This window comes from Falco punctatus, assembly GCF_963210335.1.
Source record: "Falco punctatus genome assembly, chromosome: 8".
Classification (NCBI taxonomy): Eukaryota; Metazoa; Chordata; class Aves; order Falconiformes; family Falconidae; genus Falco; species Falco punctatus.
In genome coordinates, this window is record NC_137588.1 from 34,912,923 (window position 1) to 34,937,695 (window position 24,773).

At 39.6% G+C, this 24,773-nt stretch overlaps 1 protein-coding gene across 7 annotated transcripts in view; it reads left to right on the forward strand.

Annotated features, from left to right (window-relative positions):
* The first annotated feature begins 7 nt into the window (after window positions 1-7).
* Window positions 8-24,773, forward strand: part of SLC35F5 (solute carrier family 35 member F5) — a 51,510-nt gene continuing 26,744 nt past the window's right edge. The window contains exons 1-6 of one of the 7 annotated variants that reach the window (XM_080399664.1): window positions 8-13,250; window positions 16,002-16,069; window positions 18,285-18,364; window positions 20,239-20,302; window positions 22,062-22,203; window positions 23,343-23,486. In XM_080399664.1, the coding sequence (XP_080255790.1) occupies window positions 22,069-22,203; window positions 23,343-23,486 (279 nt within the window). In that variant the 5' untranslated portion in view covers window positions 8-13,250; window positions 16,002-16,069; window positions 18,285-18,364; window positions 20,239-20,302; window positions 22,062-22,068. The other 6 variants (XM_080399669.1, XM_080399666.1, XM_080399668.1 and 3 more) reach the window with 6 other exon arrangements.

A 24,773-nucleotide genomic window follows, 5' to 3' on the forward strand; every position in this document is an offset into this window, starting at 1 on the left:
GGGCGGGTTCTCACCCAGTGCCCGCCCCGGCCTCCTCCTCCTAAGGGGCGGCGAGCGGGCGAGGCCGGCTGGAGTAGTATGTTAATGCTGAAAACCTGAGAGGAGAGGGGGTTAGAGGGTGTGAGGATGGTGCTGAAAACGACCGTGCTGAAAAACTTTCCACAAAAATTGTCGCCGAAGGGCAAGTGCGGGAGGCCACGCTCCTCCCGGGACTCGCTGGCAGTGCCAGACATTGGCTGGGCCGGCAAATTAAACAGCCTTTGAGGAAGGTATCAAATGCCCCGCAGCACCAGCCCTGGGCAGGCCAGCTTCCCCGAGAACCGGATTCACCTCAGCTGTTTTCAGAGAAAACCCTCAAGCACCTTCTGCCCAGAGACCTCCCCACGGGAGCACTGACCCCACACTTCACGCTCCACATCCCTGAAAATCCCGCAGCCGGAGGCGGGGTGCAGCTGGGCCGGCAGGTCTTCCCCCCCCCCCGCGCTGGCCCCGCTGACCCCGGGCCGCCGCTCCCTGTCACGGCAGCGAGTGGGCCCGGCCCGGCCCGGCCCCACCCCACCGCCCGCTGGCGGGCTCGGAGGCGGCCGGCGCTTCCTTGGAGTAGACATAGGCCCCCACCCTCCTCTTGAGGGATGTTTGGGCTAAAGCGTGTGCAGCGGGGACTCCGGTGTTCAGGTGGGAGAAATACAAAAGATCTGCTTAAGTGTTTGCTATTTCCACCTTTCACAGCCCTTCAGGCCTTGAAGGACAGGCTCTGTGTCCCCAGGTCTCCCCAGCTCCATGGTGTACTGTAGCTACATGCTATTTTTTTATTTGTTTGTTTGTTTCAAATCATTTTAATGGTTTAACAGTTCTAGTATTGGGTCTTGCAGGTATTTTTAGTCCTTTGCTTGCTGCTATGCCTTGGCAATGTAAGGATGTGAGCTGTGTGGTATAATCCCACGTCAGGCTGAGGACAATCATGATGAACCGGCAGCTCATCAAAAGGAGTAATTGTCAGGGCTCAGTGTGTACCAATGGGCCTCATCAGCCTCACCTGGGGCTTCTACTCCACACTCCCTGCCCAAGGGCACAGGAGGCCCATTTAAAGCTCAGCTCTGGGCCCTCAGTTTTTGTCTGGGCTGTGCTGTTGGTGTATGTTGTCCTATCTTTGCTTTCTGGTTTGGTATTAAACTTACCTTGTCCCTGTGGGCCTCCCTGGCTACTGTCACTGGCCCCAGGCCTGGTCTGCAGACAGCATTCTGGCTGTACCTCGGACCTGTTTCACCACCACAAACTTGTCTGATGATCTGCACTCTTTTTGCCACTATCTTTCTGTCTGCCCACCTCACCTCGACCACGTACTGTAGAATGTGCCCAGGCCAGTGAGTCCCCAGTCCTGCTGGCTCTGTTACTGCAGTTGCCCCCACGTGCCTTGAGGAGCCACTAGCCCTCAAGGTAGCCTCACAGTGGTCTTGCTTCCTTCTTCAAGAGCCGCTTAGTTTAAGCTATTTCTATTTAACAGGCTCATTCGCTGAGTTCACTGTAGGGTTAGACAAGTATTAGTGCCAGCACAAAGGAAGGGCTGGGTACATGCCCTTCAGGAGGAGATAGGAAGGATCAAAACCATCCCTTTTTTTAGCAGCAGCTAGACAGTTCAGTTGTGAAGTTCAAGCCACCATCTGGCTTCTGTGGGCTGCCAGATATTCCTGAGGAACATAAGCAAGGAAAGGAGATATTCAGAATATTAACATTTTTATTTTAATGTCAAAGCAAATTGTGAATAGAACATTATGAGGCAGTTTACAGATAATGAAAGGTATTTCTGCAGGATATTGTGTAGCCTGGCAGCTATGCTGTGCTAGAAAATGAAAGATGAGTATGTCTGAAAGCTTTTCAAAGACAGTGCAAATAGTCGTCTTTTTTTTTTCTTTTTTTTTTTCATGTACCTGCCTCTGTGTGTGCATAGGTACATATTTATAAAAAAGAAATAATACAGTTATCACATAAAGTACCATGTGGACTTTTCCCTTTCCTCTTGGTTTTATTACCTGGTATTCAGGGTTATATATGCAGCAGGTTCAACTGCTGCATCTGGTAGATGGAGACCTGGAATGAGAAAGCGGCTTAGCACTCCAATTGCAGAAGTTCAAGTAACCCCCCAGAGGGGCTACAAGGGCCAAAAAACTGGCATGTGGAAGGCGTGGAGCTGCCAGGTCTTGTCCTGGTTCTACAGCTCACAGAGCTGCCACAGAGGGGATCAGCACTACCAAGTTAGTGTGCCCAGCTGTAGTGAGTTTTGAACAGCATAATTGTCAGTGTACCATAGGTACCACAAATTATTACCTAGTATTTCCAAATAATGATCCTAATTAGTCTAGCTAAGCTTCAATAGCAAAGTTAAAAGACAGATAGCAGAACTGCTGTGAAAGTATGCTGATGACTTTTTGCTAACAGAAGCATTGTTTCACTATGGAACATTAAATCACACGCACAAGCACTTACTTTAATGCACTCTACAGAAAATATCCAGTAGCTGGATTTATTTTTTTCCTCCCTGTGAGTACAAGTGTTTCCTGTGAAATGGTAGGACACTGAGCAGGAAAAAAAATAATTACTGCAGTTCATATAGAAAGTGAAACAAATCTGTTAAGTAACTCTACTGTGATCTCTTGCTATCAGTTCGTGTTCTTCCTGAGTCTGCATTAAGAATGACATTGAAAAAGAGCAGTGCTGGTGCATTTTATTTTACTGAATTACAGTAGAATTTACATTTGAGGAACAAAAAGCATAGGGTTTCTCTCAATATCAAAGTGCCAAGTCAATCACAGCTTTGCAAGGGAAGGACTTAAAAGACTGAACTCCCTGGCCATGAGAACTCATGTTTCGTTTTATTAGTCTTGCCAGATGGAGTTCTTCAGGTGGCTGTGGACCCAGGCGCCAGTCTAATAAAATAAAGTTGCAAGATTTCTATTTAAGCAATGTTATCTCACATTGTTGTACTATAAATGCAAGTTTGGCATATTACTCATCAAAATTAAAATAGATCGATCCAAATTTCAATACTGCTTCCTTCCTCTATAGACCCTTTGTACTTTCATGCATTAGCATCTAGATTATCTTGGTGGGTTGTTTAGCATCAAAGCTGTGTGTTCAAATTACAAAACTGAGGTTATAAAGCTAAAATTCAGCTAGATTCAGCAGGATTGTGGTGCTGACATATTTTAAAATTTTCTTGCCAAGGCTTGCTTACTTCTTCAATACAGCAGCAATAGGAAAAGCCTACTGTCTGTTTTTGTGGTGTAATTTTCTGGATCTTTTCATCCTTATTTGGCCAGAAGTCAGTTTCAAACTTACGCAAAGCTTTTCACTGTTTCAGGGTGTACCAGATAATCAAATTTTTAATGTGTGGAGACAATGTCTTAGTATGTTTTCAATCTTACCAATTGAATGGGAGGGAATAAAACCCTAAATTGCATTATTCTGGTACCATCTTGTACAGCACACATAATCTAGCAGTATCAATATTCTATGATGCATCACAGTCCAGCTTTTATAAGCACAGTTGGGAGACAGGTGATCTTTTCCTGAATATCCATGATAACAGAAGTAATTACCATTGCAGAGAACCCTACATCTGTTGCTGTCTGCCTCCAGGCAGTTTACAATGTAAATATAAGACAAGAGAATGCAGGGGAATACAAATGCATGCGTAAGGAAGGAGAAGATAAAAGTTCAGGAAAGTATTTCTACTAGTCAACAAGTAAGCACAGGAGCAATCTAACAGTTTGATTCAGATGGAGAGAATTTTCAGACAACTTTCCGCAATTTATGTATGTCTTGGGGCTCCAAAATTTTCCATGATACAGGTATGATTTACTAGCTCCAGCAACACATATTGAAATGTCACAAGTCCTTCAGCCTGGAGAAGTGCATACCTAGATAAAAGCAGTACAAATCACTTCTAAGCTATGTGGGAAGCTTTTCAACATCCTGCTCATTCTGGATTGTTTTCATGCAGTTAGTGGCCTGCCCTTGAGCACGCAGAAAGAACAACTCTGTGAATCCATATATAGATCGAGGCCTGGGAAGCACAGTAAAGTGTGAGGAACAAGAAAAAACAAAAGGAAGTAAAAGTTGCAGGGATGAAGGAATTTTGGAAATGCTCAGGAGGGCTGAGAATCAATTTGATCTTGCCCAGGTCAGCATATGGCAATGTAGATTGGTATAAACTGAATTTAAAAGACAGGTTAATATCCAGTACATCACAGTAAACATCCCTTAAGCCCAAGGAAAGCTGACAATAAAAGCTAGAGAATCAGCTAAGGAAAATCAGGTCTACGTTATTCATTAGACAATATTCACTTTATTGTAAGTATTCATTACAAAGTGCATTGCTGAATCATTTATCCATCATGTTCTGAGTATTTTAATATAAATAAGTTTTTCCAATGGTTGGTGGAATACTACAGAGAGCTAATAAAGAAAATGTTTTATCTGCCCTGATATAAGATGTATGTAGCTTTCTTCCAGGAAGGGCCACAAGCCAAATTATAGTGTTACTGGTTGATTTTGGCATAGCTATAGCAACAGCCATATGGGAGGCATGTAATTTCATGGAACTGCACATGGTGAAGTCATGGCAAATTACCAGGATCTCATTTGATGTGGCTGCTCTCCAAGAGTTCTGACTTAGATCAACTAAAACCATTAACATTCAAAATACAATTAGTCCAACCATTTTATTTTTTAAAAAATAACAAATGGAAAAAAACAAACCATGATTCTTTGTACATTGAAACAAATACGTAAGGAGAGAGAGAAGCTTATGAACTGGGGCTTGCTTATATCCTTGGACTATTACAATGATAACACCACTATTGCCCATTATATTTGCTAGGAATAACAGCAAAATGTGTGTCAAAAGATAAATCTAGAAAAAACATAAAGGAAGAATTTGACTGAGAATGTGATGACTTAAGTAGGAACTGGATGTTCTGGGCAGAGGCAAAAATCTGCAAAAGTCATGCTGTCCGGAGAAACACTGCATTGGTAGTTACAGCTTGCTTTACCATTCAGAAGCATTTATCTTTATGCTGCTATTCTGTGCTTTCTCATAGCAAATACATCTTGTTCCTTTATAAAGCTTCTGTAAGTGAATTAACAGCATGATGGCAGCAGGATTCCTACAAGAGCAAAGCAGGATGCAAACCTCTGCCTTCATGTTGTATCTATACTGCACAGGCTCTATGTCATCACACCTGGGAGCCAAGTAATCATAATACATAGCTTGGCCATAGTCAGAAAATCTGTGCTTTCTCGTGTAATAGAAACATTATTATGTGTTCTCAGTTGTACCTAGTTACTTCCTTGGCTGGAACAAATGTGTATTGCTACCTTTTTTGTATGACTTACTATACACTTCAACAGAACTGAGAACCCAAATCAATCACAGCCGTATCTGACCTGCCTTAGTGGTTGTACTTTAGGCATCAACTTTCATGTTCGTTCACTATGTCATAAAACATTAATTTGAGTAAAACCCGTGATAACTTGCAAACATATGTAAAACCACCTTTTCTAATTTAGTGATCTTTTATTTTTTATTCAGAGATGTCATCCCTGTGCTAAATCAAATCAGTATGTCACTGGTTTGCAGTTTAGCAGCCATGGCAGGTAGTATCTGTAACCGATGAGGCTTCCAGCAGAGCACAAGAAGCTCACTGGGATAAAACCAAGCCTTAAAAAAGTGGCAAGTATAAGAGCAAGGTAAGTGCTGATGTTTAGAACAGAGGATCAAGACGATCCAAGAGGGTCATTTCACAAAAGTAGTAGCATGAAGAGTTGTAGAGCATGCAGTGGCACCACGGATTTTTGAGCTATTCAAACATTTGAAACTGAAATTGAATTCATGACAGGTAAACAAATTAATTTCTGTTCTGAGACACTTGTTGTTGTTACCAACTTATGAGAGGGTTTTGCTGCAAATATTTGAACTGTCATTCTAAATGGCTTTTCATAAGAGGGTTGTATAGAAACACTTGTATTATACCTTTTTGGGGTTTTCCTTGTTCTGTGACTTTTTAAAAAAATATATTCTCTTCAGTTGATCAAACAGTTGACTCCTCAGATTAGCTTTTAGAAGGCAATGTATGTTAAAAGCTACTGTATCACAGCTATGGTCATTGTGCGTTCTTACTCTTACTGTGCTTGAAGATAATGCAGGGAGGAGAGGAGAACTAGAATTGAAACTCAAACAGACAGATGTCCTCTGGATGCAGCAGTGTACTGCTTGAAAATGGTACCAGTCTTTCCAGTCAGCTGGATATTATATGGCAGAATCATGTATAAGCGCTCCCTAATTGTCTCTAGATAAAATGAGACATAACTAAAAATATCCTCTCTGATGGTTTAAATAATTTGGTTGCCTTCTTTCTAGCAGGATAAGGAATGTTCCCTCCAGCAGAATAAGGAACGCTCTCTCCAGCAGAGCAGGGAGATAGCAATGTACAGCTCGTGCAGTGCCTTTTTCAATTATCACAGCTATCTGGAGCCCAAGTTTCTTGTTAAGATGTGTGATTTATTTAGAAACAATGAAAAGTAATAGTCAAGATAGTCAACAGTGGAATCACTTAAAAAATACTGTGTTCCTTAATAAATAAATAAACAAATAAATCTATTTTTAGTGACACTGCTGCATGTATAAAAAATGCAAAAAAATTTCACAGCACTATTTCTGAATGCTGGGTACCTCCATATTGGGTTTATTCAGTCTGTTTGGTAACATACAGAGAAAGAAACTGTTAACTCGTTTCTGTAAAGTTGAGGGGTTTTGCTTGTCATGCTGAAGGACTGTAGGAAATTTTCCTGAGATAATACCCTAATGGTTCATCAAAAAGTATAAAAGCTGATTTGCAACTCTACAGTGCTGCATCAGCCACTGTAAGGATTATATAGGTGTCTTTGAAGAAGACCACAGTCAATTTGTAAGAACATGCTCTTCACATGTCTAGTACCGGAAATATATCAAAATTAATAGAAATAGCGTTTCCAAGTGTTTCACTCACTCTACCACTTAGAAAGCTGTACTAAAAGCAAACACTGGCAAATTATGCTAATGAATATCTAAGTTGAGCAAAATCTTATAGACAAACATATTACATGAATTACCTTAGCCCTCATTGTAAGAATAGGGGCGTTAAACTACCTATTTAGAGCGCTGCATGCCTTCTCAAGTTGTTGTGCCATCCTAACAAGCCAACCAACTTGGCCTTTAAGGACAACATTATTTTGAAACCTTACTGTTTGAAAATGCACGGGCAAAGCCCAAAATCAGTACTGCTCTCAGTGCAATTTCTCATCTGATAAACTTTCATTTTTGGTGCAGTTTAAGAGCATCTGCACTGAAGACAGAATAGGTACTTGTTAACATTACAAAATGTGAAAAACAGAAACTTTCCCTCCTGTATTTCCCTGCAGAATAACTTCCAGTTTAAACCATTTGCATATTCTATATATAGAACCTATAAATACATTGTATGTCTCCCATGCTAATACTGTAAGAATCAATGTGGGACATTTGTTCCTTTGCTTTAAGCCTTTCTCTTATGAGAATACCTGACTTATCTTGACTATTATGCATGCCCAGCGAGAGATCAGTTAACTATTACCATATTGGGCAATTCTGCAATTCACTTTGAATAGTACCTTATGTTGCAATGAGCCTCAATGAATCATTGTGATTATTCATACAGGAATGTGCAAAAGCACAAATATAAAAATCTGTTCCGTGTTCTCCTGAACATACAGTGTCAGAATACATGTAATTCCAACTGTTTAGCCTTGTGCTGGGAAAACTGCCTGATTTGACCTTTAGAAAGTTGCTTTTATGAGAATAGTCAGTGTAAGTAAAAATCACATAAAACTCTGTTAAGGCCTGTTTGGATTTTTGGATTACATCTCCAGACAGAACAGGTACTCATGCTCACACATGCATTTCTGCTAGCTATGGTATTCAAATGACTCTCTACTTGTCAACATGCATGCAGGTTACACATGCAGTCCCCCCCAACATATGATTTTTCTCAGTGGCAGTAATTCTGTAATTCAGAACACCTTTGAAAGGTTTACTTTCCATTTACTTTTTGTTTTGCTTGGATAGGCTTCCAAATGTTTTTTTAAATTGTCTTTTTTAAACAATTATGATCACTATTATTCATCTACTGAAAATAATTGTGATAGCAATTCAGTGAATTTCAGTCTGAGAAATCCCATTGCCAATTAAGATTCCTGTTTTCTTCACTGTTATAAATCATCAGAGTAAAGAGACTGAAATAAGTAATGACAAGTTCCCTAAATGAGTTGTTTTACTAGTCTGTAATCTTATTACTAGCTAATATTTGCAAGTAATGTTCAGTAGGAAGCAGAAAAAGCTCTCAATTCTAGTTCATTTTCTACAGCTATTAAAAGCTACATTGCAAAAATATTTGTGGGTTTTGCTTCTAATACATCTGCAGTGTAACATTTTTCCTGTAAGTACTGGTAGTTTTCATAGTAATCAGCATAAATTCTATTCAAAATACTACCTTTTAAAGCTCTGAAGTTTCTTAGAGCCTTGTCATAAGGTAAAACAGTTAAGAAAACAGCTGCACAACAGCTCAGCAAGGATAAAGAATAGGAAATGTTTGTAAATACACAAAAGAGGAGTGAGAACAAAATCAAAATTGTAACTATTGCAGTCTAATTCATAATATACCCAAATTTTGATGTTTTCACTTCATCATCTCAAGAATTGGCTCAGAAGCAGGAGAAAGCAATGAGGATAGTCGAGCAATAAAACCATTCCCTCAGTCACCACTGGCTTCATGCAAAGTGGGACTTAGGATGGGAGGACACTTCAAGGGCAGTTTAGGACAACTGTAATACACATTAAATCTCAAATAGTGCAAAGAAGGTGAAGTGGAACAACAAATACAAGTTATGTGATAAGATTATTAACCATTGGCCTAAACCCAAGCAAAACAAAACATTTTCTTTTACCTAAATAAGTAAATTCCTAAATAAATCCTTAACAGCTAATGTTTTACAGTATAACTGGGCTCACAGAAGGGATCAGCCAAGGTCACAGGTCCATCAAGACCTATTAAATATATTGGCTGAATTACAGGCTTCCAGATAAGGATGCTGTAAGCCATTTATTTCTAAAAACTACAAGGATGTGCCATGGAAACAACTACTCTGTAAGTGCCTTTTTTCCAATACCCTTTTCCCAGGCATCCATTACAAGTCATCAGGCAGGCACAATTCTGAGCTAGATAGACTTCTGGTCTAAGCCAGAGGAAGAGGGGGAAACACTGCTGTCATGCATCCTATGCCAAGTCTAGTCCTGAACACTTAAGAGGGATGTATCCTTCCCCTAAGGAGGAAAGAAGCCGATCAAAACTGACTTTGTCAGTTTAAATTTTAATACGATTTCTTCTGCTGCTTTGTCTTGCTTATCAACATGAAGATCTTGTTCATCAAATATCTGATCCAAATGCTTCTGAAGGAAGCATGTGTCTAAAATAAGTAGATTCAAGTCCTTTGTAAAGATCTGTTATGAGACCTACAGAGTATTGTATTTCCTTTTTGGGATCTGATCTATTTCATCCAACTCAGCTATTATGTTCTCATAAGTAAAACATACATGAGCAGAAACCAAATTCACATTTTCTTTATAAGTACAATTTAGCAGGTCTGTAAAATAAAATTGAGGATGTGTTCTCTTATGAAAATATTACAGTGCTGCTGGGAAATAAATACAATTTTGCTTTCCCTATAAAATAGCTATTTATGTAATGAAAATATTCACAGCAAGAAAAATAAATATGCAATATGTGTATATTTGCAAGATACATAGTTTTATTATATGTGATTGCTGAAACGCTAATTCCTAAAAAAGGAACAGTAAAAAAAAGAAAAAAAAGGGAAATTGTTCTTATAATAGTTTCTTTCAGAGAAGATACAAAAACATCATGAACTTCTACAATAGGAAACAAATTACTTAGTCAAGAGCTAAAAATACAGAAGTCCTATGATACTTCTAAGTGTAAAAAGTACAAACTTCTGGGCTTCTGACAATGTTGACCCATTTTTCTTCAAATGCCTCAGGAACTACAACCTAAGTGCTTGATGAAGAGAAGCCTGGCACTCCCCCTTAAGAACTGCAGTTTTCTCCTGTTTGCCTGGCTCTGTCAAAACATTTGAAATCAAAACATTAACGAGTTGGATTTAGCTGTGTTGCCACATTGAGATGCAAACTACCTAGCCTCATAAAAGATAGAGAAGAAAATTCACATACAAGAGAAGACATGTGGAGCTACACTCAGAAAGACGGTTTCAAGGTTTCAGTTCACAGTTGGGATTTCATATGCTTTCCACTGTCAAAGGAGATTAAAGGAAAAAAGATATAAAATCTGTGCATCTCCAGATATTTTGCCATCCCTAGCACCAGCTACTGCCACTCACTGTGGGACAGCACTTGCCAGGGGCAGCAAACCAAGCTGAGCTTTATTGTGCTAGCTTTCAAAGGTTAATTCCCCTTTTCCAGAGGTTTTCTATCACTGTGTGATCACCTAAGGCAGAAGAGGCTGCGAATCTGAATCTGCTCCTTCCCTTTTGTCTTATACTCGCTGTTTACAAGAAGACACACAGCTTTTTTTAATATAAAACATTCAGCCCATTTTAATATAAATTATGCATATTTTCCAAGATACCATTTAGTAAAAGCACTATTAGCTATAAAAAATGTTATGTGTAGTTTCTCTGTCAAGAGTACTCTAGTCATAACTCTTTAGTTATCTTCTTGGGTTTTGCTGCTTATTAATAACTGACCTTGGATAAGCCATGCATGTTTACTGAGTCCCAGTATAAATACTTAGGAGCAAAGATGTGCAAGACCAAAGAAAATTAGATGCTGTCAGATGCATATACATTTTTGTATTTACATTTTATATAATTTTCAGCTCCTCCAAATTCCACAGGAAGTGCTATTTCAAGAGGACTGCTATTTTCCTGCAGTTATGTCTAAGAAATACATTTTACCCAGAATCTCTTTCCAAAACTGTAAAAGTCAAAGTTTCATGTAAAAGCACTGTATTGCATGTTTTGGCAAATTTGGCTTCAAGGCAGAAGGTAGTGAGGACAGAAGCATAGTAGATCTATACAGTATAGTTCATATACAGAATACATCAAAAAAAGACAGTTTGAACCAAGAGCATAATTCACTGAATTTTCTTGTGCCGTTTTGACTATAAATGCTTCAGGGCAGGGATGGTATCTTACTACTTCTCACAACCAGTTTTATGAAGAATCAAGCTTGTTGCATGTCTCTTAGTGCTACTATATGCAAACAAAAATACAGCTATATTAAGAAGGGAAGGCTCACAAAAACCCCCACCAAACTAGTTTCAGGCTAAAAGTTTTTAAAAGGTTTTTCTTCTTAAGAAGTTTGTTTTATTTCTATACAGGAAATAATTCAAGTCCAACAGTAACACTCACCCAGACAGGTGATAGCAAGAGATTTTTTTATGAGAGATAACGGATCTCTTAAATAACTTTTAGGAAGGGTGAAATATCTTGTTTTATTTCAAGAGTTTGTACGTGTGAATAGCACTTAAATTAATTTCACAGCTCTATCATATGTATCACCAAATTACAATTAAATATCATTTACCTTTTCACTCATCTGTATACATTGCTTTCTATTATTTCCTAGCAGGTTTCACTCTAAAATTCCCAAAATACATCATAGTTGAATTCTGCAAAATGATGCATTTGTGTTAGCAGGTGAATACTGAATAATCTGCAACACATTACATACACCATTGGTTATCTTTAGGTGGGCATTGTGAGCTCAATTCTTAAATACAAATCAACATTGACTACAAAGAAGTAATGTGGACTACAAAACCAACACAAACAAGACCAGAACCTGATTCTGCAATTTCATCTAAGCCTAGATGAATTTATTTTAATCACTATTTTTTGGGTAGATTTTAAGTTTTCCTAGTATTTCCTTTTACAGCTTGGTTAGTCTGAAACTTACGCATCTCAAAATTAAATTTAAGGTAACTGTGCTTTAATGTAGCTTACACAATTTCACTTTTGTAATTATATTAGAAGTGTGTTGATAGTGAAACAAACACCTATGTTGAGAATATAATTAGCTGCCACCACTTCCTTCCTGGTCGTGTGAGATTTTGTGTGGCAGTGTGAAGATGAGGGGAACTATGAAACAAAGTTTCCACCATCTCAGGGCACTTCGGGTCATTTCTGAAGGGTCTTGCTCACTTGGTTTGTTCTTTGTTCCTTCTTTTTGACAGACTAGCCGCAAGCTCCATCCCACTTCTCCATCTCTAGTTCCCCAGTCCGTGCTCTCTTCCTCTGCCTTCTCTGCTCCTCCACCTTTTGGTTTTTTTCTGGTTTTGACCTGCTTATCTCCCTGCTTCGAAAAAGGCTGTCTAAGTGCTGCGTCCTGGCTGGGCTGTGCGAAGGAGCTCTCCGTCCGAGCCAGGTGGTCAGCCTAGGGGGGGGGCGGCCGGCAGCGCTGCGCGGGGGCCGCGGCAAAACCGCCCAGCCGCAGGGGGTGAAGCGACCACAACGCCGGGTTAATACACTTTTACCCAGCCCAGTGGTGGCTTTTCGCCTTCGTAAGGCGCCGGGATACCGCGTTCCTCGGGCTCGCCGGTCAGGAAGGCACCGGCCGCCCCCCGTCAGCTCTGGGCGGGACCCGGGCCGCCAGCCCAGCACCGCACCGCCCGGTGCCTCCAAGCAAGCCGTGCAGTAAGGCTAAGGGCCCGCCTCCCCGGCGCTGGCGGCAGCCGGCAACACCGCGGCACGGGCACCAGCACCGCAGGCCCCTTACGCGCCGAAACCTTTGGGCTCCGCGTCCCAACCGCCAGGCGGGGTGGGGAGGGGGCGGGGGCAGGGCAGCGCCCCCCCACCTGCCCCTTCAGCCGCCCACCGCGCCAGGCCGCGCCGCGGGAACCCCCGCCCGGGGGCCGGGGCCGGCAGGGGTGGCGAGCGGCTGGCCGAGCGGCTCGATGGGGCCGGCCTGCGGGCGGGGCGGGGCCGGCGCTCGCTCGTTCGCAACCTCGGGGATGGATTCTCGGCGCGCGGCGTCGCTGCCGCCGCTCGCGCACACCACCATCTTAGAGGGCGGGCGGGAGGGAGGGGAGGGAAGCGGGCGGTGCTGCCGCCGGACGGAGCTCCGGGCCCCTTCGCGGCCTCAGGTACCGCCGCTGTCGCGGGGACGGGGCTGCGGCGAGCCCCGAGCGGCCGTGCGAGGCGGGAGGCGGGCTCCGCGGCGGCTGCCCCCTCAGCCCCGCCGTGCCTGATAGTTGTCGCCGGGCGTGTCGCGGGGAAGAGGCCTCGCCCGCCCCGGCCCCGGCCCGCGGGGCTGAGGGGTGCGACACCGGGCCCCGCCTCGCGTCGGGCGGGGAGCTGAGTCCCCTCACGTCGCGCGTGGGCGGGTGGGCCGCGCCGTGCCGTGCCGCGGCGGCGCTCCCGTGTGTGCCGCCCGTGTCCCGCCGGCGTCCGGCGGTGGTCGGAGGCAGCGGGTGTCGCCCCTTCCCCGCCGCCCGCCGGACCTCGGCCCCATCCCACGCACGGCTGTGCCCGCGGTCTTGGAGATAGCGCTTTCCTTCCCCCGCCGCATTCAGCCGCGGGTGCCCGCCCTGCCCGGGAAGGGGGGCGTGTGTGGAGGGGTTGGGCTCCCCGGGCCGAGCTGGCGGGTGACAGCGCTCTGCCGTGCCTCGCCCGAGGTGCGAGGGGTTCGCGCTCCCCCTGCGCTCCCCAGTGTTTGGTTAGGTGCGAGCGCAGGACGGATACTCATCCTTCCTCCTCTGTGATCCCCAGAGCTTCAGCCGTGTTTCTTTCTCCTCGGACAGCCACGTTTTCCTGAGTGTGTTAAGGAGATTTCCTCATTTCCTTCTTTTTTTTTGTTTTTGTTTGTTTGTTTGTTTTTGTTTTGTTCCTTCTACATTTCCCCAAAGATACCCGTCGCAGGAAGGAAGGAGACCCCATTCACTCTGAAAGCAAGTTTCTGAGTGAGGTGATTTTGCCGGTTTCTAGCATGCCTGGAAGGCTCAGCTTTCAGATGCAAGAGTAGTTTTGAAGGCTGCTGTGCTTGTTCTTATCAGAGATTTGTGGCAGTTCCACCCTGTGACAAAGCGGGATATGTTTAGATCTTGCACTAGATGAGATTAGATGGGTAGCATGTCAAATGGATGTCATTTGTAGTTCTTAGCTAATATTAAATATATAGCTACTGGTGACTAAGAAATTGCTCCGTACATGGTGACACTTAAAGAGGCCTTCACAGATTGACATGAAGTTTTTTCTTCTAATGTTATTGGAAGACCATAAGGAGGAGGGTGGTGCCATTTCCACTTCTCAACTTTCACTCTGCTAACCTAAAACTCAGTTTCTGACGTGATGTGGTGACAGAAGTTTATGTCCAACAGAGCCGTAGTCACGCTGAGATGCTGTACGAATGGAACAGAAGTATGTGGTTAAATACTCTGGTAGCTGGTAAAGACTCTGAAGTATGCAATAGATTAATATTCTGCATTACTACTTTATATAAGAAAACTTGTCTGAAACTTTGTTTCATGAATTCTGAGTAAGTGCTGAATAGGAAACTTTGAAGTGTTCCTTACAGAGATCCAGCTGTGCCGTGGCGGTTTGATACTGTTACACTGTACACTGTCACATTGCTAAAATATCACTTTATGTTAAGCTAAATTATCTTATTTTGGTGCTGAAATTATTGTGTTTTCTATGCAAATTCAGATCTTTTATAACTTTCTATTTAGCTAGGAACAATGATCTCTACTTGCAGTACTCGGTACTGAAATGAAAAACTTGGCTTTGGTTTCTTTTTTGGGGTTGTTTGCTTCACTAGATTCTACAGGAAGCTTTCCTTGAGTAAAAATTACTGTAGTGAGTCTGTTTGTCATGTAATTGCATAACACTCAACTTTCCATCTCTTCTGAAGATTCTTGCTTTTGCTTTTGTATGTGATACCCCTTAGAAGTTGAGTAGAGGTTAGAGTTGTGTTAAACTAATGTTGCTTTCATGTACATTTCCAGATTTAGAAGAATGGGTGTAAAATGTCTGTCAGTTTCACCTTTTTTCTAGTTGAGTCAAAGTAGTGTCTCTGTTTATCTTATCTTGAAAGTAATCAAATAAGCCATGAAAATCACCTGATGACAGTACATGTTAAAGGGAGGGGGTTGCATCCCAGAACTTGTATTATTGGAACAGCTGGTATAACTGGAAAAACTAAACCCATTTCTTCTGTGTGCAAACCTTATCTTGGTATGTTGTCTTTCAAATTGTATGTGAAATAATCTTAAGTAAATACAAGGAAGAATTTCAAGTTGCTTTCCTTGCATGATGGTTTGTGACTGAGCTGCTGTTCTGGGTCTCTTGTTCTTGTTATTATGTACTTTTTTTTTTGAGTGGGTTGGGGTGGGATGGGATGATGTTTTCTTTTAGATCAGCTAGAAATGATGCTCCTGTTTTGTAATGATCTGGCAGTTCTTTTACTTACAATGTTCTCTTCCCTGACTCAATATAATACAAAGTTCTTTCATGTTTTGTGAACTTCGTATGAGTTTCTCTTTTAGGGTGGGACTTCTAATATGAAAGAAGTGATAATCTGCACAGAGAAACATATAGTGATGTAGGAATAAGATTGTGCGTCAAGTATCCATGATGGAGTTACACATCCTGTTCTTAGAAGTTACTTACTGTGTGTTCAGAACAGTAGAGCTGGACAGGCTATTGAGCCTTTTGGCTTTAGTGTAATAACTATGTGGACTTAGATTGTAGGCTACATAGTAAGACCATTTCTTACCTTTTTTGTGTGTAATAAAGTATTGACTCAGCTTAAGTGACCGAGGATACTGTAACATTTTAAAACCAAAATAATGTTATTACAAGGAAAGTTAAGTATATTTTTTCATGTTTTTTTGCAGATTTTCATGTAACTGGCTGAAAGATGGTTCCACAAGATGACAGCATCAACTCTAACACTGTTAAAATGGTAAATGAAATAAAAGAAAAAGACTTAAAATTATCTCCATGCTATTTGCTGAAAATTATAATGATATTAAGAAATGCCTTTTAAAGAATATTCATTCAAATGTTAAATTTCAACTGGTATACTTAAAGTTACACCATGTGGAAAGCATATTTATTTCCTAATAATGAAACAAAAGGCAAACATGCTGAAGTTTCTACTGTATTTAATAGAGTAGAATATGGTATTTACGTCTAAACCATCATTTGTATTTCAGCCTAAACATCTTCTGGTGGCTTAAATTTATCCTAATTCTGTGTATATGATGAATGAAACATTTTGTAAGGATAAAGCCATGTTCTCAGAAGTGCCTGTGCAGTTTTCATTTTAGGTGTCAGATGCTATATTAATATGTTAAACTTTTATCTTTGTCCTAAAATGAGTTGATTATTGGTAATAAGCATTGAACAGGGTTCTGTGTAATCAGCTCCAGTCAGGACTACAGCCCACAGCAGATCTTGCATGCTGATAGAGGGTAGGATATATGCCCTGCGTAATAACTGAATTTAGGTACAAGTTCTGTAGCTGGTTACTTGAATATAATTATATGGATTAAGTAGGAGCTGAAAGCAAGCAACTAAATAGTATCTTTCCCTTAATGATACTTGGTTTACTGTGCATGAAGAGAAGAATTTTTAAGAATCTCTTTTGCTTTTTATATATATTTTTTATTGCTATATTCTCAATTCTTTTGGGTGCATAAATTAGGCACACACAAACTGAGCTTTGTATGGGGAGAAGCCTTCTGGTTTAAGTCTTGGTTATCTGAGATACTGATCTTAATTAAGTTGGTAGTGTAAGAAAAATACGACCAGCAGATATTGTTTGTATGTGAGGGCGCTGAACTAAGTAGGCGTTCAGGATCAACAGTGATTATAGGCTTTGTATAGAAGATGGATAACCACATGCATGTGTCTTAAAACTACATCTTCAAATTATTACTTTTTTTAACCAGCTGCAGTCATTTGGTAAACTGTGGTAAAGAGCTTGAACTTGCTGGATGCTAAGCAGTGTGTAAATCTTGACGAGTTCAGTGCGGGCTGAATCATAGGCTTCTGTGGTCCCTCTTTATAGTCTACCTCTTAATCTAATTTGCAGTAGTTGAAAAGCATCAGTTTAAGTTTTGCCTCCTAGTCACAGTTTATAAACATTCAGTCATGGTTGACAGGTAATCAAAGGCAACATTTAGGGTAAACATTTCATTTTGCCCTTACCGCTACCTCTGTTCTGCACAGAAATACGTGACTTGTTAATACAGGGTACGACTCCTGTTGATACAGGATATCCCTAAAGCAGAGCTTAACAAGGTTTCGTATGAATAAGAAAAGAAAAAAAATCCAGTTCTTCCAAACAATAAAACTTACAGCTTTATTATGCTTGGTTGTCAGTTCCAGTTTTGTTGTGCCTTCTTTTGGAGTGCCGCGTACTTGCCAACATCTGGATTCGCAAATAGTTGCAGATTAGATGCGCCTCCGGTTGGTTTAGTATAATATTTTTTCCAAAGGCCCTTATGTATAATGTTTCTTTCCTTATGTTACAATTTTAAAGTGGGTTTTATTGAATGCCTTTATAGGATCTGAGTTTAAAATTAAAAAAAGTTTTATGTAAGTTTTTTTGTTGGTTTGGTGGGTGTTTTTTTTTTATGTACAGTAATAATACATGGATCAAATTAAGTAAAGATACTGGGCTTCCACAAGAAGTAACATGGCGATGTCTTACCTTTCTAGATTATTTTAAGGACAAGAAGCCTACATGCTCTTCCACTACCTTCCTAATTCTAATACTTAAATTCTTTGCCTAAGAATGTAGGCTTAAGAAATAGGGCCTTTCTCTGCCTAGCTCAAAAAATGAGAACTTAACATCATCGGGTTCTTCTTCCTCATGTGAACCTCTTATATCCATTTAATAAGAAAGGGATAGTGTTCTTTGAAATAACAAAAATAGTGAATGATCCTGTTGCCCTGCAATTCAGTGCTGTCCTGCTAGTATTTGTTATGTGGACTGATTCTTCAGATTCTGTTATCTGTATGCCCCTAACATTTACGACTTGGGCTGTGGCAGATGCTTGTGGAACTCAAGATTTTAGAAGATGTTTTGCAAAGATAAGTGCTTAATATATACACACACAGAGTTTTTTAAACTTTGGTTGGTTTTGTTTGTTTTTTTTTTTTCTTTTTAGGAGACTATCTTCACTTTGACATGATGTGTGAAGTTTGTTAGTCAGCATTTTTTGTTTGTTTTTTACAGTTATTGTGAAAGGTATGTATAAGAAAAATAAGTCTTGTTCTTTGTGTTCATTTTTATCAGAGCATATTACCATCAATGTACAGAAACCAAATGCAAAGAAATATGTGAAATTGTGTTTCATTACAAGTTCATGAATGCTGATGTTTTGTTAATAAGTGTTTTATTTGTCGGTAAGTGTTTAGATAGTTTATATCTTTGCATTCTGTGTGAAGTTTTACAGGTTTTAATTCTGTCTTAAGACTTACAGTGTGGCTTTCAATAGGGTTTTGTTTTTCTGCTGAACATTACAGGCATTTTGGTGTTGCTGCTTTGTAATTTTTTAGTCAACTACTAGCTTGAAGGTGCATCGTGCTGCATGATGAAGACTTTGTAGTCACCCTTTTTTGTTAAGCTTTTTTTCTTGTTATGGAAGAACCAAGCAAAGGGGTATATTAGGCACACAGAAATGTTAAATAGACACTTTGTAGTCAGATGAGAAAGTAATAGCTGCTATTACTGTAACATGTAAAAATCTTCAACTTGAAGATGTAAGTATGGGCTGTTTAATTAGAATTTTAAAATCAGCTTATCACAGGTAAAAAAGAAATGGTGCAACATGTACTTATAGTCTGAGTAACTTTCATATGTAACCTCTTATCTAAGATGTAGACACTCATCCTTTACTTCCCTCCTGCTGAGGGATCTTAAAGCAAGAGATTTGTACAAGCCTAATGTAGGTTACTTGAGTATAATATTAAGCAACTACAGAATATGCACAATACCTGTGCACGATCTATTCACAGTGTATACGTGGTATATGCTTTGAAGTAGTTTGTTATGAGAACAGAGGAGTTAGGGGTGGGAGCGTTTGATGTAGAGATGTCAAACTGATCAGGCTGCTGTGATTCCTTCCTGTCTCCAGCTACCTCTCCCCCTCCTACCTGCAGCATATAACTGGTGAAATGCTGGAGTGGTTTCCATTTCTGGAATACCTTAGCACTGTTCGTTTGTTGCACTGTAGCCTGACAAGGAATGAGATTTCTTCCTTCTAGCTCCTTTGGAACTCTTTTATGCCTAGCTTCCATTTTTTACTGCATATTATGCAAACACATGAGCAATTTGTAGGCTACGTGTAATATAGCTTAATGTAATGGCTTGTAGGTTATTAGTCATAATAAAATGAAGGCAAATTTTGTAGAGTATAATATGTGGTATCTATAAGATCAATTCATAAAAACAAACAAAAAAACCCCTTACAAGGTTTCAAGCATGAAAGCTTTTCTGTTAGCTTACACAGGTTTAAGGTAATATCTCTATTTATTCTCTCTTCAAGAACAAATGTTTTCCCCTTCATTCCGTATCGAATAAAAACTGCAATTCAGTGCAGAGTCTTTCATAACTTCGCCCTTCCCTGCTTACAGATTTGTGCTTTCTTTTGTCAGTCTCACCATTTTATCAGAAAAGCAGAATAATTATCCAGAACTGATGCCCACACGTGGAATATATCAGCATAGATCTAGTGGTTTAATTTTACTTCAGGAACTTTGCCTGTTGATTTTTCTTTGGAAGGAAGCCCTCTGAGAAATGGAGGAAAAAATGTCAAGATATAAACATGGCAGAGACTGTATTGCAAACGAGAGGCAGGAGTCAAAGGCAGGAAATGGTGCAGTGATCTCAAATGCACTTGTGTGTATCTAGGCATGTAAATCAGTACTTTGAGGAACAGGCTAGTCTGGAAAAAGAAATACAGCTTCCTCACTGAAGACTTCATAGCACTGTCTTTCATAAATGATTTGTAAATAATGAAAAGACAGTAAATGTTTGTATGTTTACATGCGTGGAAAAAACAAAGTATAGTTTAAATTCACCAAACTGTACTAGTGAAGCATATCACCTCTGTTTACTAGAGAGTCAGGAGCTGCTCCGTAGAGTTGAATGAGATTCTGACTCCTTGAGAAGTTCTCTAGCAAGGTATGTTATGTAATCTGTAACAAATTATTTCTTAATAAATTGGTTCTTAAAATACATACATAAATAAATTAACATTAATCATAGAACTACCATATACATATTTTACTGAGGTTTGTTGGAGAGTGTGTAAATGGGTCTACTATATGTAGACTGATAATTGAGATGTCAGTCTCAGTTGTATTTGAAGCTTTTTAATCATAAAATTGAAGGTTTTCCTAAATATAGGTCTCCTAATGGACAGTCAGAAAGCTGTATCACAAATCTGAATCCCCTTCTAAGTAGCATTAGTGGATAGAAGTACACGTGTAGGTCTGGTATGCTTGTGATTAGCACTTGTTTGGAGTAGATCCAGTGGATCTTGTAATTTTTTTGAGTTAAAACACAAGCAACATTTTTAAAAGCTTTTTTGCCATGCCTTTCTTATTTTTTGCAAAGTACTTTAGTGATCTCTTAACATAGCTTTAGTGTTTTCAGTAATGTTAATACTTATTTTCAGTGCAAGCTGTGCAAAGTGAAGCCCTCTAAAGTCACAATGTACCACTTTATTGGCCAACCTAAACAGTATCAGTTCTATTCTCTTGTGTTTACTCTGTGCATTGAATAAAGCAGAAATACTCTGCCTACTGAGAGTAAAGGAACAGCTGGTTAGGATCTGTTTACCTACTGCTGTAGTGCTCATCTCCCACATAAATGTTAATGTTTTAACTGCAAATAGTCGTCTTCCTAATATAAATTTTTGCAGCTCAAGCCATATATTCAGAATTTTCTGCTGAGCAGTATACTCTGACTCTTCCATTATGTAAAAGTAGTTGGCTGTAAGCATTTAAACCCAGCTGTGCTGTTCTAGTAATTCACTAGAATTGCTTAAATTGACACCTTTCTATTACTGTCTTGAACAAAGACTTCTAGGAGCTGTGAGGTATGTACAGGAAAAAGAAAATAGGTTTGTGTGTGTCAAAATTTCTGGCAAGTCTGCATGACTTTTGTTCTAGATGACAGGCTTAAAGCTAGTTTACTGCTGTAGTTTTGACTCTCAGAATATGAGATGTTCTTAATTAATTACTCCTATATGTAACATACTGGGGCATGGTCAAAATAATTGTCAGTGTTTTCTGGGTTTTTTAATAGGCAAAGCTTCCTGTTGTGTATATTGTATGTTTACTCTCAGTTTGATAGGTTTTCACTAGAATTGGTACATGCCTGTATTATTTAGAGGTTTGTTTTTTTCTTCCTTGAATAACTTTGTGCTTTGAGGGATCATAACTTACCCAAATGTGTTGCTGTGTCTTTGGAAATGTTGTTTGAATGCTGAAGTTTAAACATGTTTCTCACTACGTGTAGTAGAATTGTATTTGACACAACGCGTCAAACCAATTTCTACTGTCAGCTTAGAGTATCTGAATTTACCAAAACATAGTGGTTTCAAATTTTGCAGAATTAGTAGCTTAGAAATTCCAAAAAGGCATTGTATGTTTTACCTACTTTTGCTTACTTTGGTGGTAGAACAGTTGATAAATTCTTGAAAAGTTGAGATTTACTTTCTGATTGCTCCTAATGTCTCTGAAAATCTCATGCCAGACCTGTCAAAGATCAGCTTTTTAACAAACATAAGCATGTGTTTCCTGGCATATTGGGTCCCTTTCATTGCCCCCACTGTTTGGTGGTTTGGGGTTTTTTTTTTGTTTGTTTCGGGTTTTTTTGTGTGTGTCACCATTTAATGTAATCTTTTGGGTTTTATTCCTTTATTAATCTTGAATAGGTTACAAATGGTGTGGGTTTTTATCATGAATCGAATGAGCTCCCAGAGCAGTTCATCCACTCAGCGTAGGCGAATGGCTCTAGGAATTGTCATTCTCCTCCTTGTTGATGTGATATGGGTTGCCTCTTCAGAACTCACTTCTGTAAGTATTGTTCCATGCATCTTAAAGGAAGATAAAACCCTATTTAAGAGAAAGATGCAGCAGAAAACATGGTCACTCAAACATTCAGTGAGTGTTCTAGTATAGTATTTAACTACCTCTTCAGTACGGGGAAGACTGTATCCTTTAGGTTGGTGAACTAACCTGTATCCTCTAAAAGTTACAAACAAGCTCGACTGAGCAGCTTTTGCTTTCTAGACAGAAGGTGTTATTGATGACTTTAAAATTAAACAACATAAGCTCGTAACTATGTACTGTAATTAGGGAATTCATTTTTTTACTGCCATCTTGATTAAAATGATGCCCATATGTTTCCCAAGAAGTAGCAAATGAGCTGTAACATTGCAGGCTAGGTGGTATGGTAGAATATTGTTCAGAATATCTAGAAGTCTAGGACCAAAGAACTTTGGTCATGGAGTTTAAGCCCTGTAATTGCAGACATGTTTGTAATAATTTAGTTCATGTAATCACTGTCTTGAAAACTGATCTGGCATTTACTTGGTGTTAAGTTTTAGGACTTAAAACAGAGCTTTAGCAACAGAAATGGATTTTTTTTTTAATGCATTCTTGTAAAATTCAGGTGTCTGAACTGCCATTAAGTTATGTTCTGTATCAGTTTTTGAAACTAAGCAATTAAAAATGTTTGTGCTTAACATGCTATTACATTAATAAAATGTTTTTTCCAATGAGCTGGTGGAATCACTATTGCTACTGAAATGTTGCTTAAAGTAATCCAATTTGTGATTACTATGCTATTGCATATAAAAGTGGTCTTTCATTTAGAAAATATTTGTATGTAAATGTATTTTCAGTCCTGTTTGAGTTCAGTGGCATATCAGTATGTTGCTTGATTAGATACAAGTAATAAGTATATTTTCTCCCATGGCATTGTATCTTACAAAATGACTCAGTGCCTTCTTGTAGGTGTTTAGGGTAGCTTAGCCACTTAGCCCAGAATGGGTAGGGCCACTTGTGTCTTTTGGTCATACATGCCAATACTCACAGCTCTGCCATTTTGAGAACCAGACTGTTCCGGACTATGTATTTTAACCTGTTCATTCATTTTGTGAATTCTCACCTAACTGGTAATTTTGGACACTGCAATTATTTTCTTTCCACAGTATGTTTTTACAAAGTACAACAAACCTTTTTTCAGTACGTTTGCAAAAACATCCATGTTTGTTCTATACCTCTTGGGATTTATTGTTTGGAAACCATGGAGGCAACAGTGTACTCGTGGGTTTCGTGGAAGGCATGCAGCTTTTGTAAGTATTTTAACTCTGTAAATGTTTTTATATTTGTTGAAATTTCTACAGAAAAGACTTAAAACAGGGACTAGAGAAAAGCAGAGTTTACATAGTTGTGAAACTGCTTTCAGAAAAGCAATTATAAACTGAATCACTGCATAGGAAGACATGGCAATCGTAATAGTCTTGTAAGCGGAAGAAAAGAAAGGAAAACACACTATGAAATGTGTCAAGAATCATAAGAAATGTGCTACTGGGCCAGACCATTGGACCATCTAGCCTGGTACTGTTATCTTGGACAGTTGCAGAGGATAAATCTTTTTAAGAAGAGCTTGTGAGACTTGTCACTATTGGCTGTTGGTTCCCTTTTACTTCCCCAGCATCTGTAACCAATGGAATTGGTATTTAAACTTTGTAGTTGATTTTTATTATGGACTCTTTTTGTCTCTGGCAGAACTATGACCAGTTTGTTAAGAGGTTTTGTGGGTTTTAAAGTTACATTTAGGAAAGGTGGTAGAATTATGTTTTTGTTGTTAATACTGTATTTTTATAGCCTTTATGCATAAGTGACCTTCAGTTGCCCATTCAAGAGCTGAGCAGTTTCTGTTAGAGTCTAAAATTATTGTCATAATACAGAAATACTTTTTTCCAAGGAAATTAAGAGATTCTGGGAAGAGCACTTGTTCTATGCCAGTGTTTCAGAATGCTGAACAGCAGGACTCGGGAAGCAGTAAAGCATTTGGTCTGATATTAATCTTGCATTAAAATAACAAAAAATGTGGTCCAAGAACATGCTGTTAATCAACATGTCATTATAGAAGATAGCTTGCATTGAAGGGAACTGACTTCAGATCTTGTGGGTATATTAGACTTCACTGATAGTGACAGCTGTAGGCGTAACATACTTAAATTTAAGTGTTACATGACGTTAAGCCAAATGATTTTTATTTTAAAAAAGTATACCACAAAGAACAAAAACCCACAACCCCCAAAACCGAAACCTTTTGGTTTTAAAAAAAGAATCATGTTAAACATGTAGAAGATCTAGAGCTGGCTGATATCTTCAAAAAATGTTTACTGGAGTCAGCTTTTAATAGCAAATGTCTGTGCATACTACAGCATGTGTTAGACTTCATGTTGTTGAGGATCTTCATAAGATAATCGGGAAATAAACAATTTTACAGATCCTTTACTGGCAATAATGGCAAAGAAGGACGATGAAAGCACTAAACGGTGATTAGTTCTACAGAGCAATTATACAGCCCAAATTACTCCATTAGTAAGAATAAAGGGCTATTGGCTAGT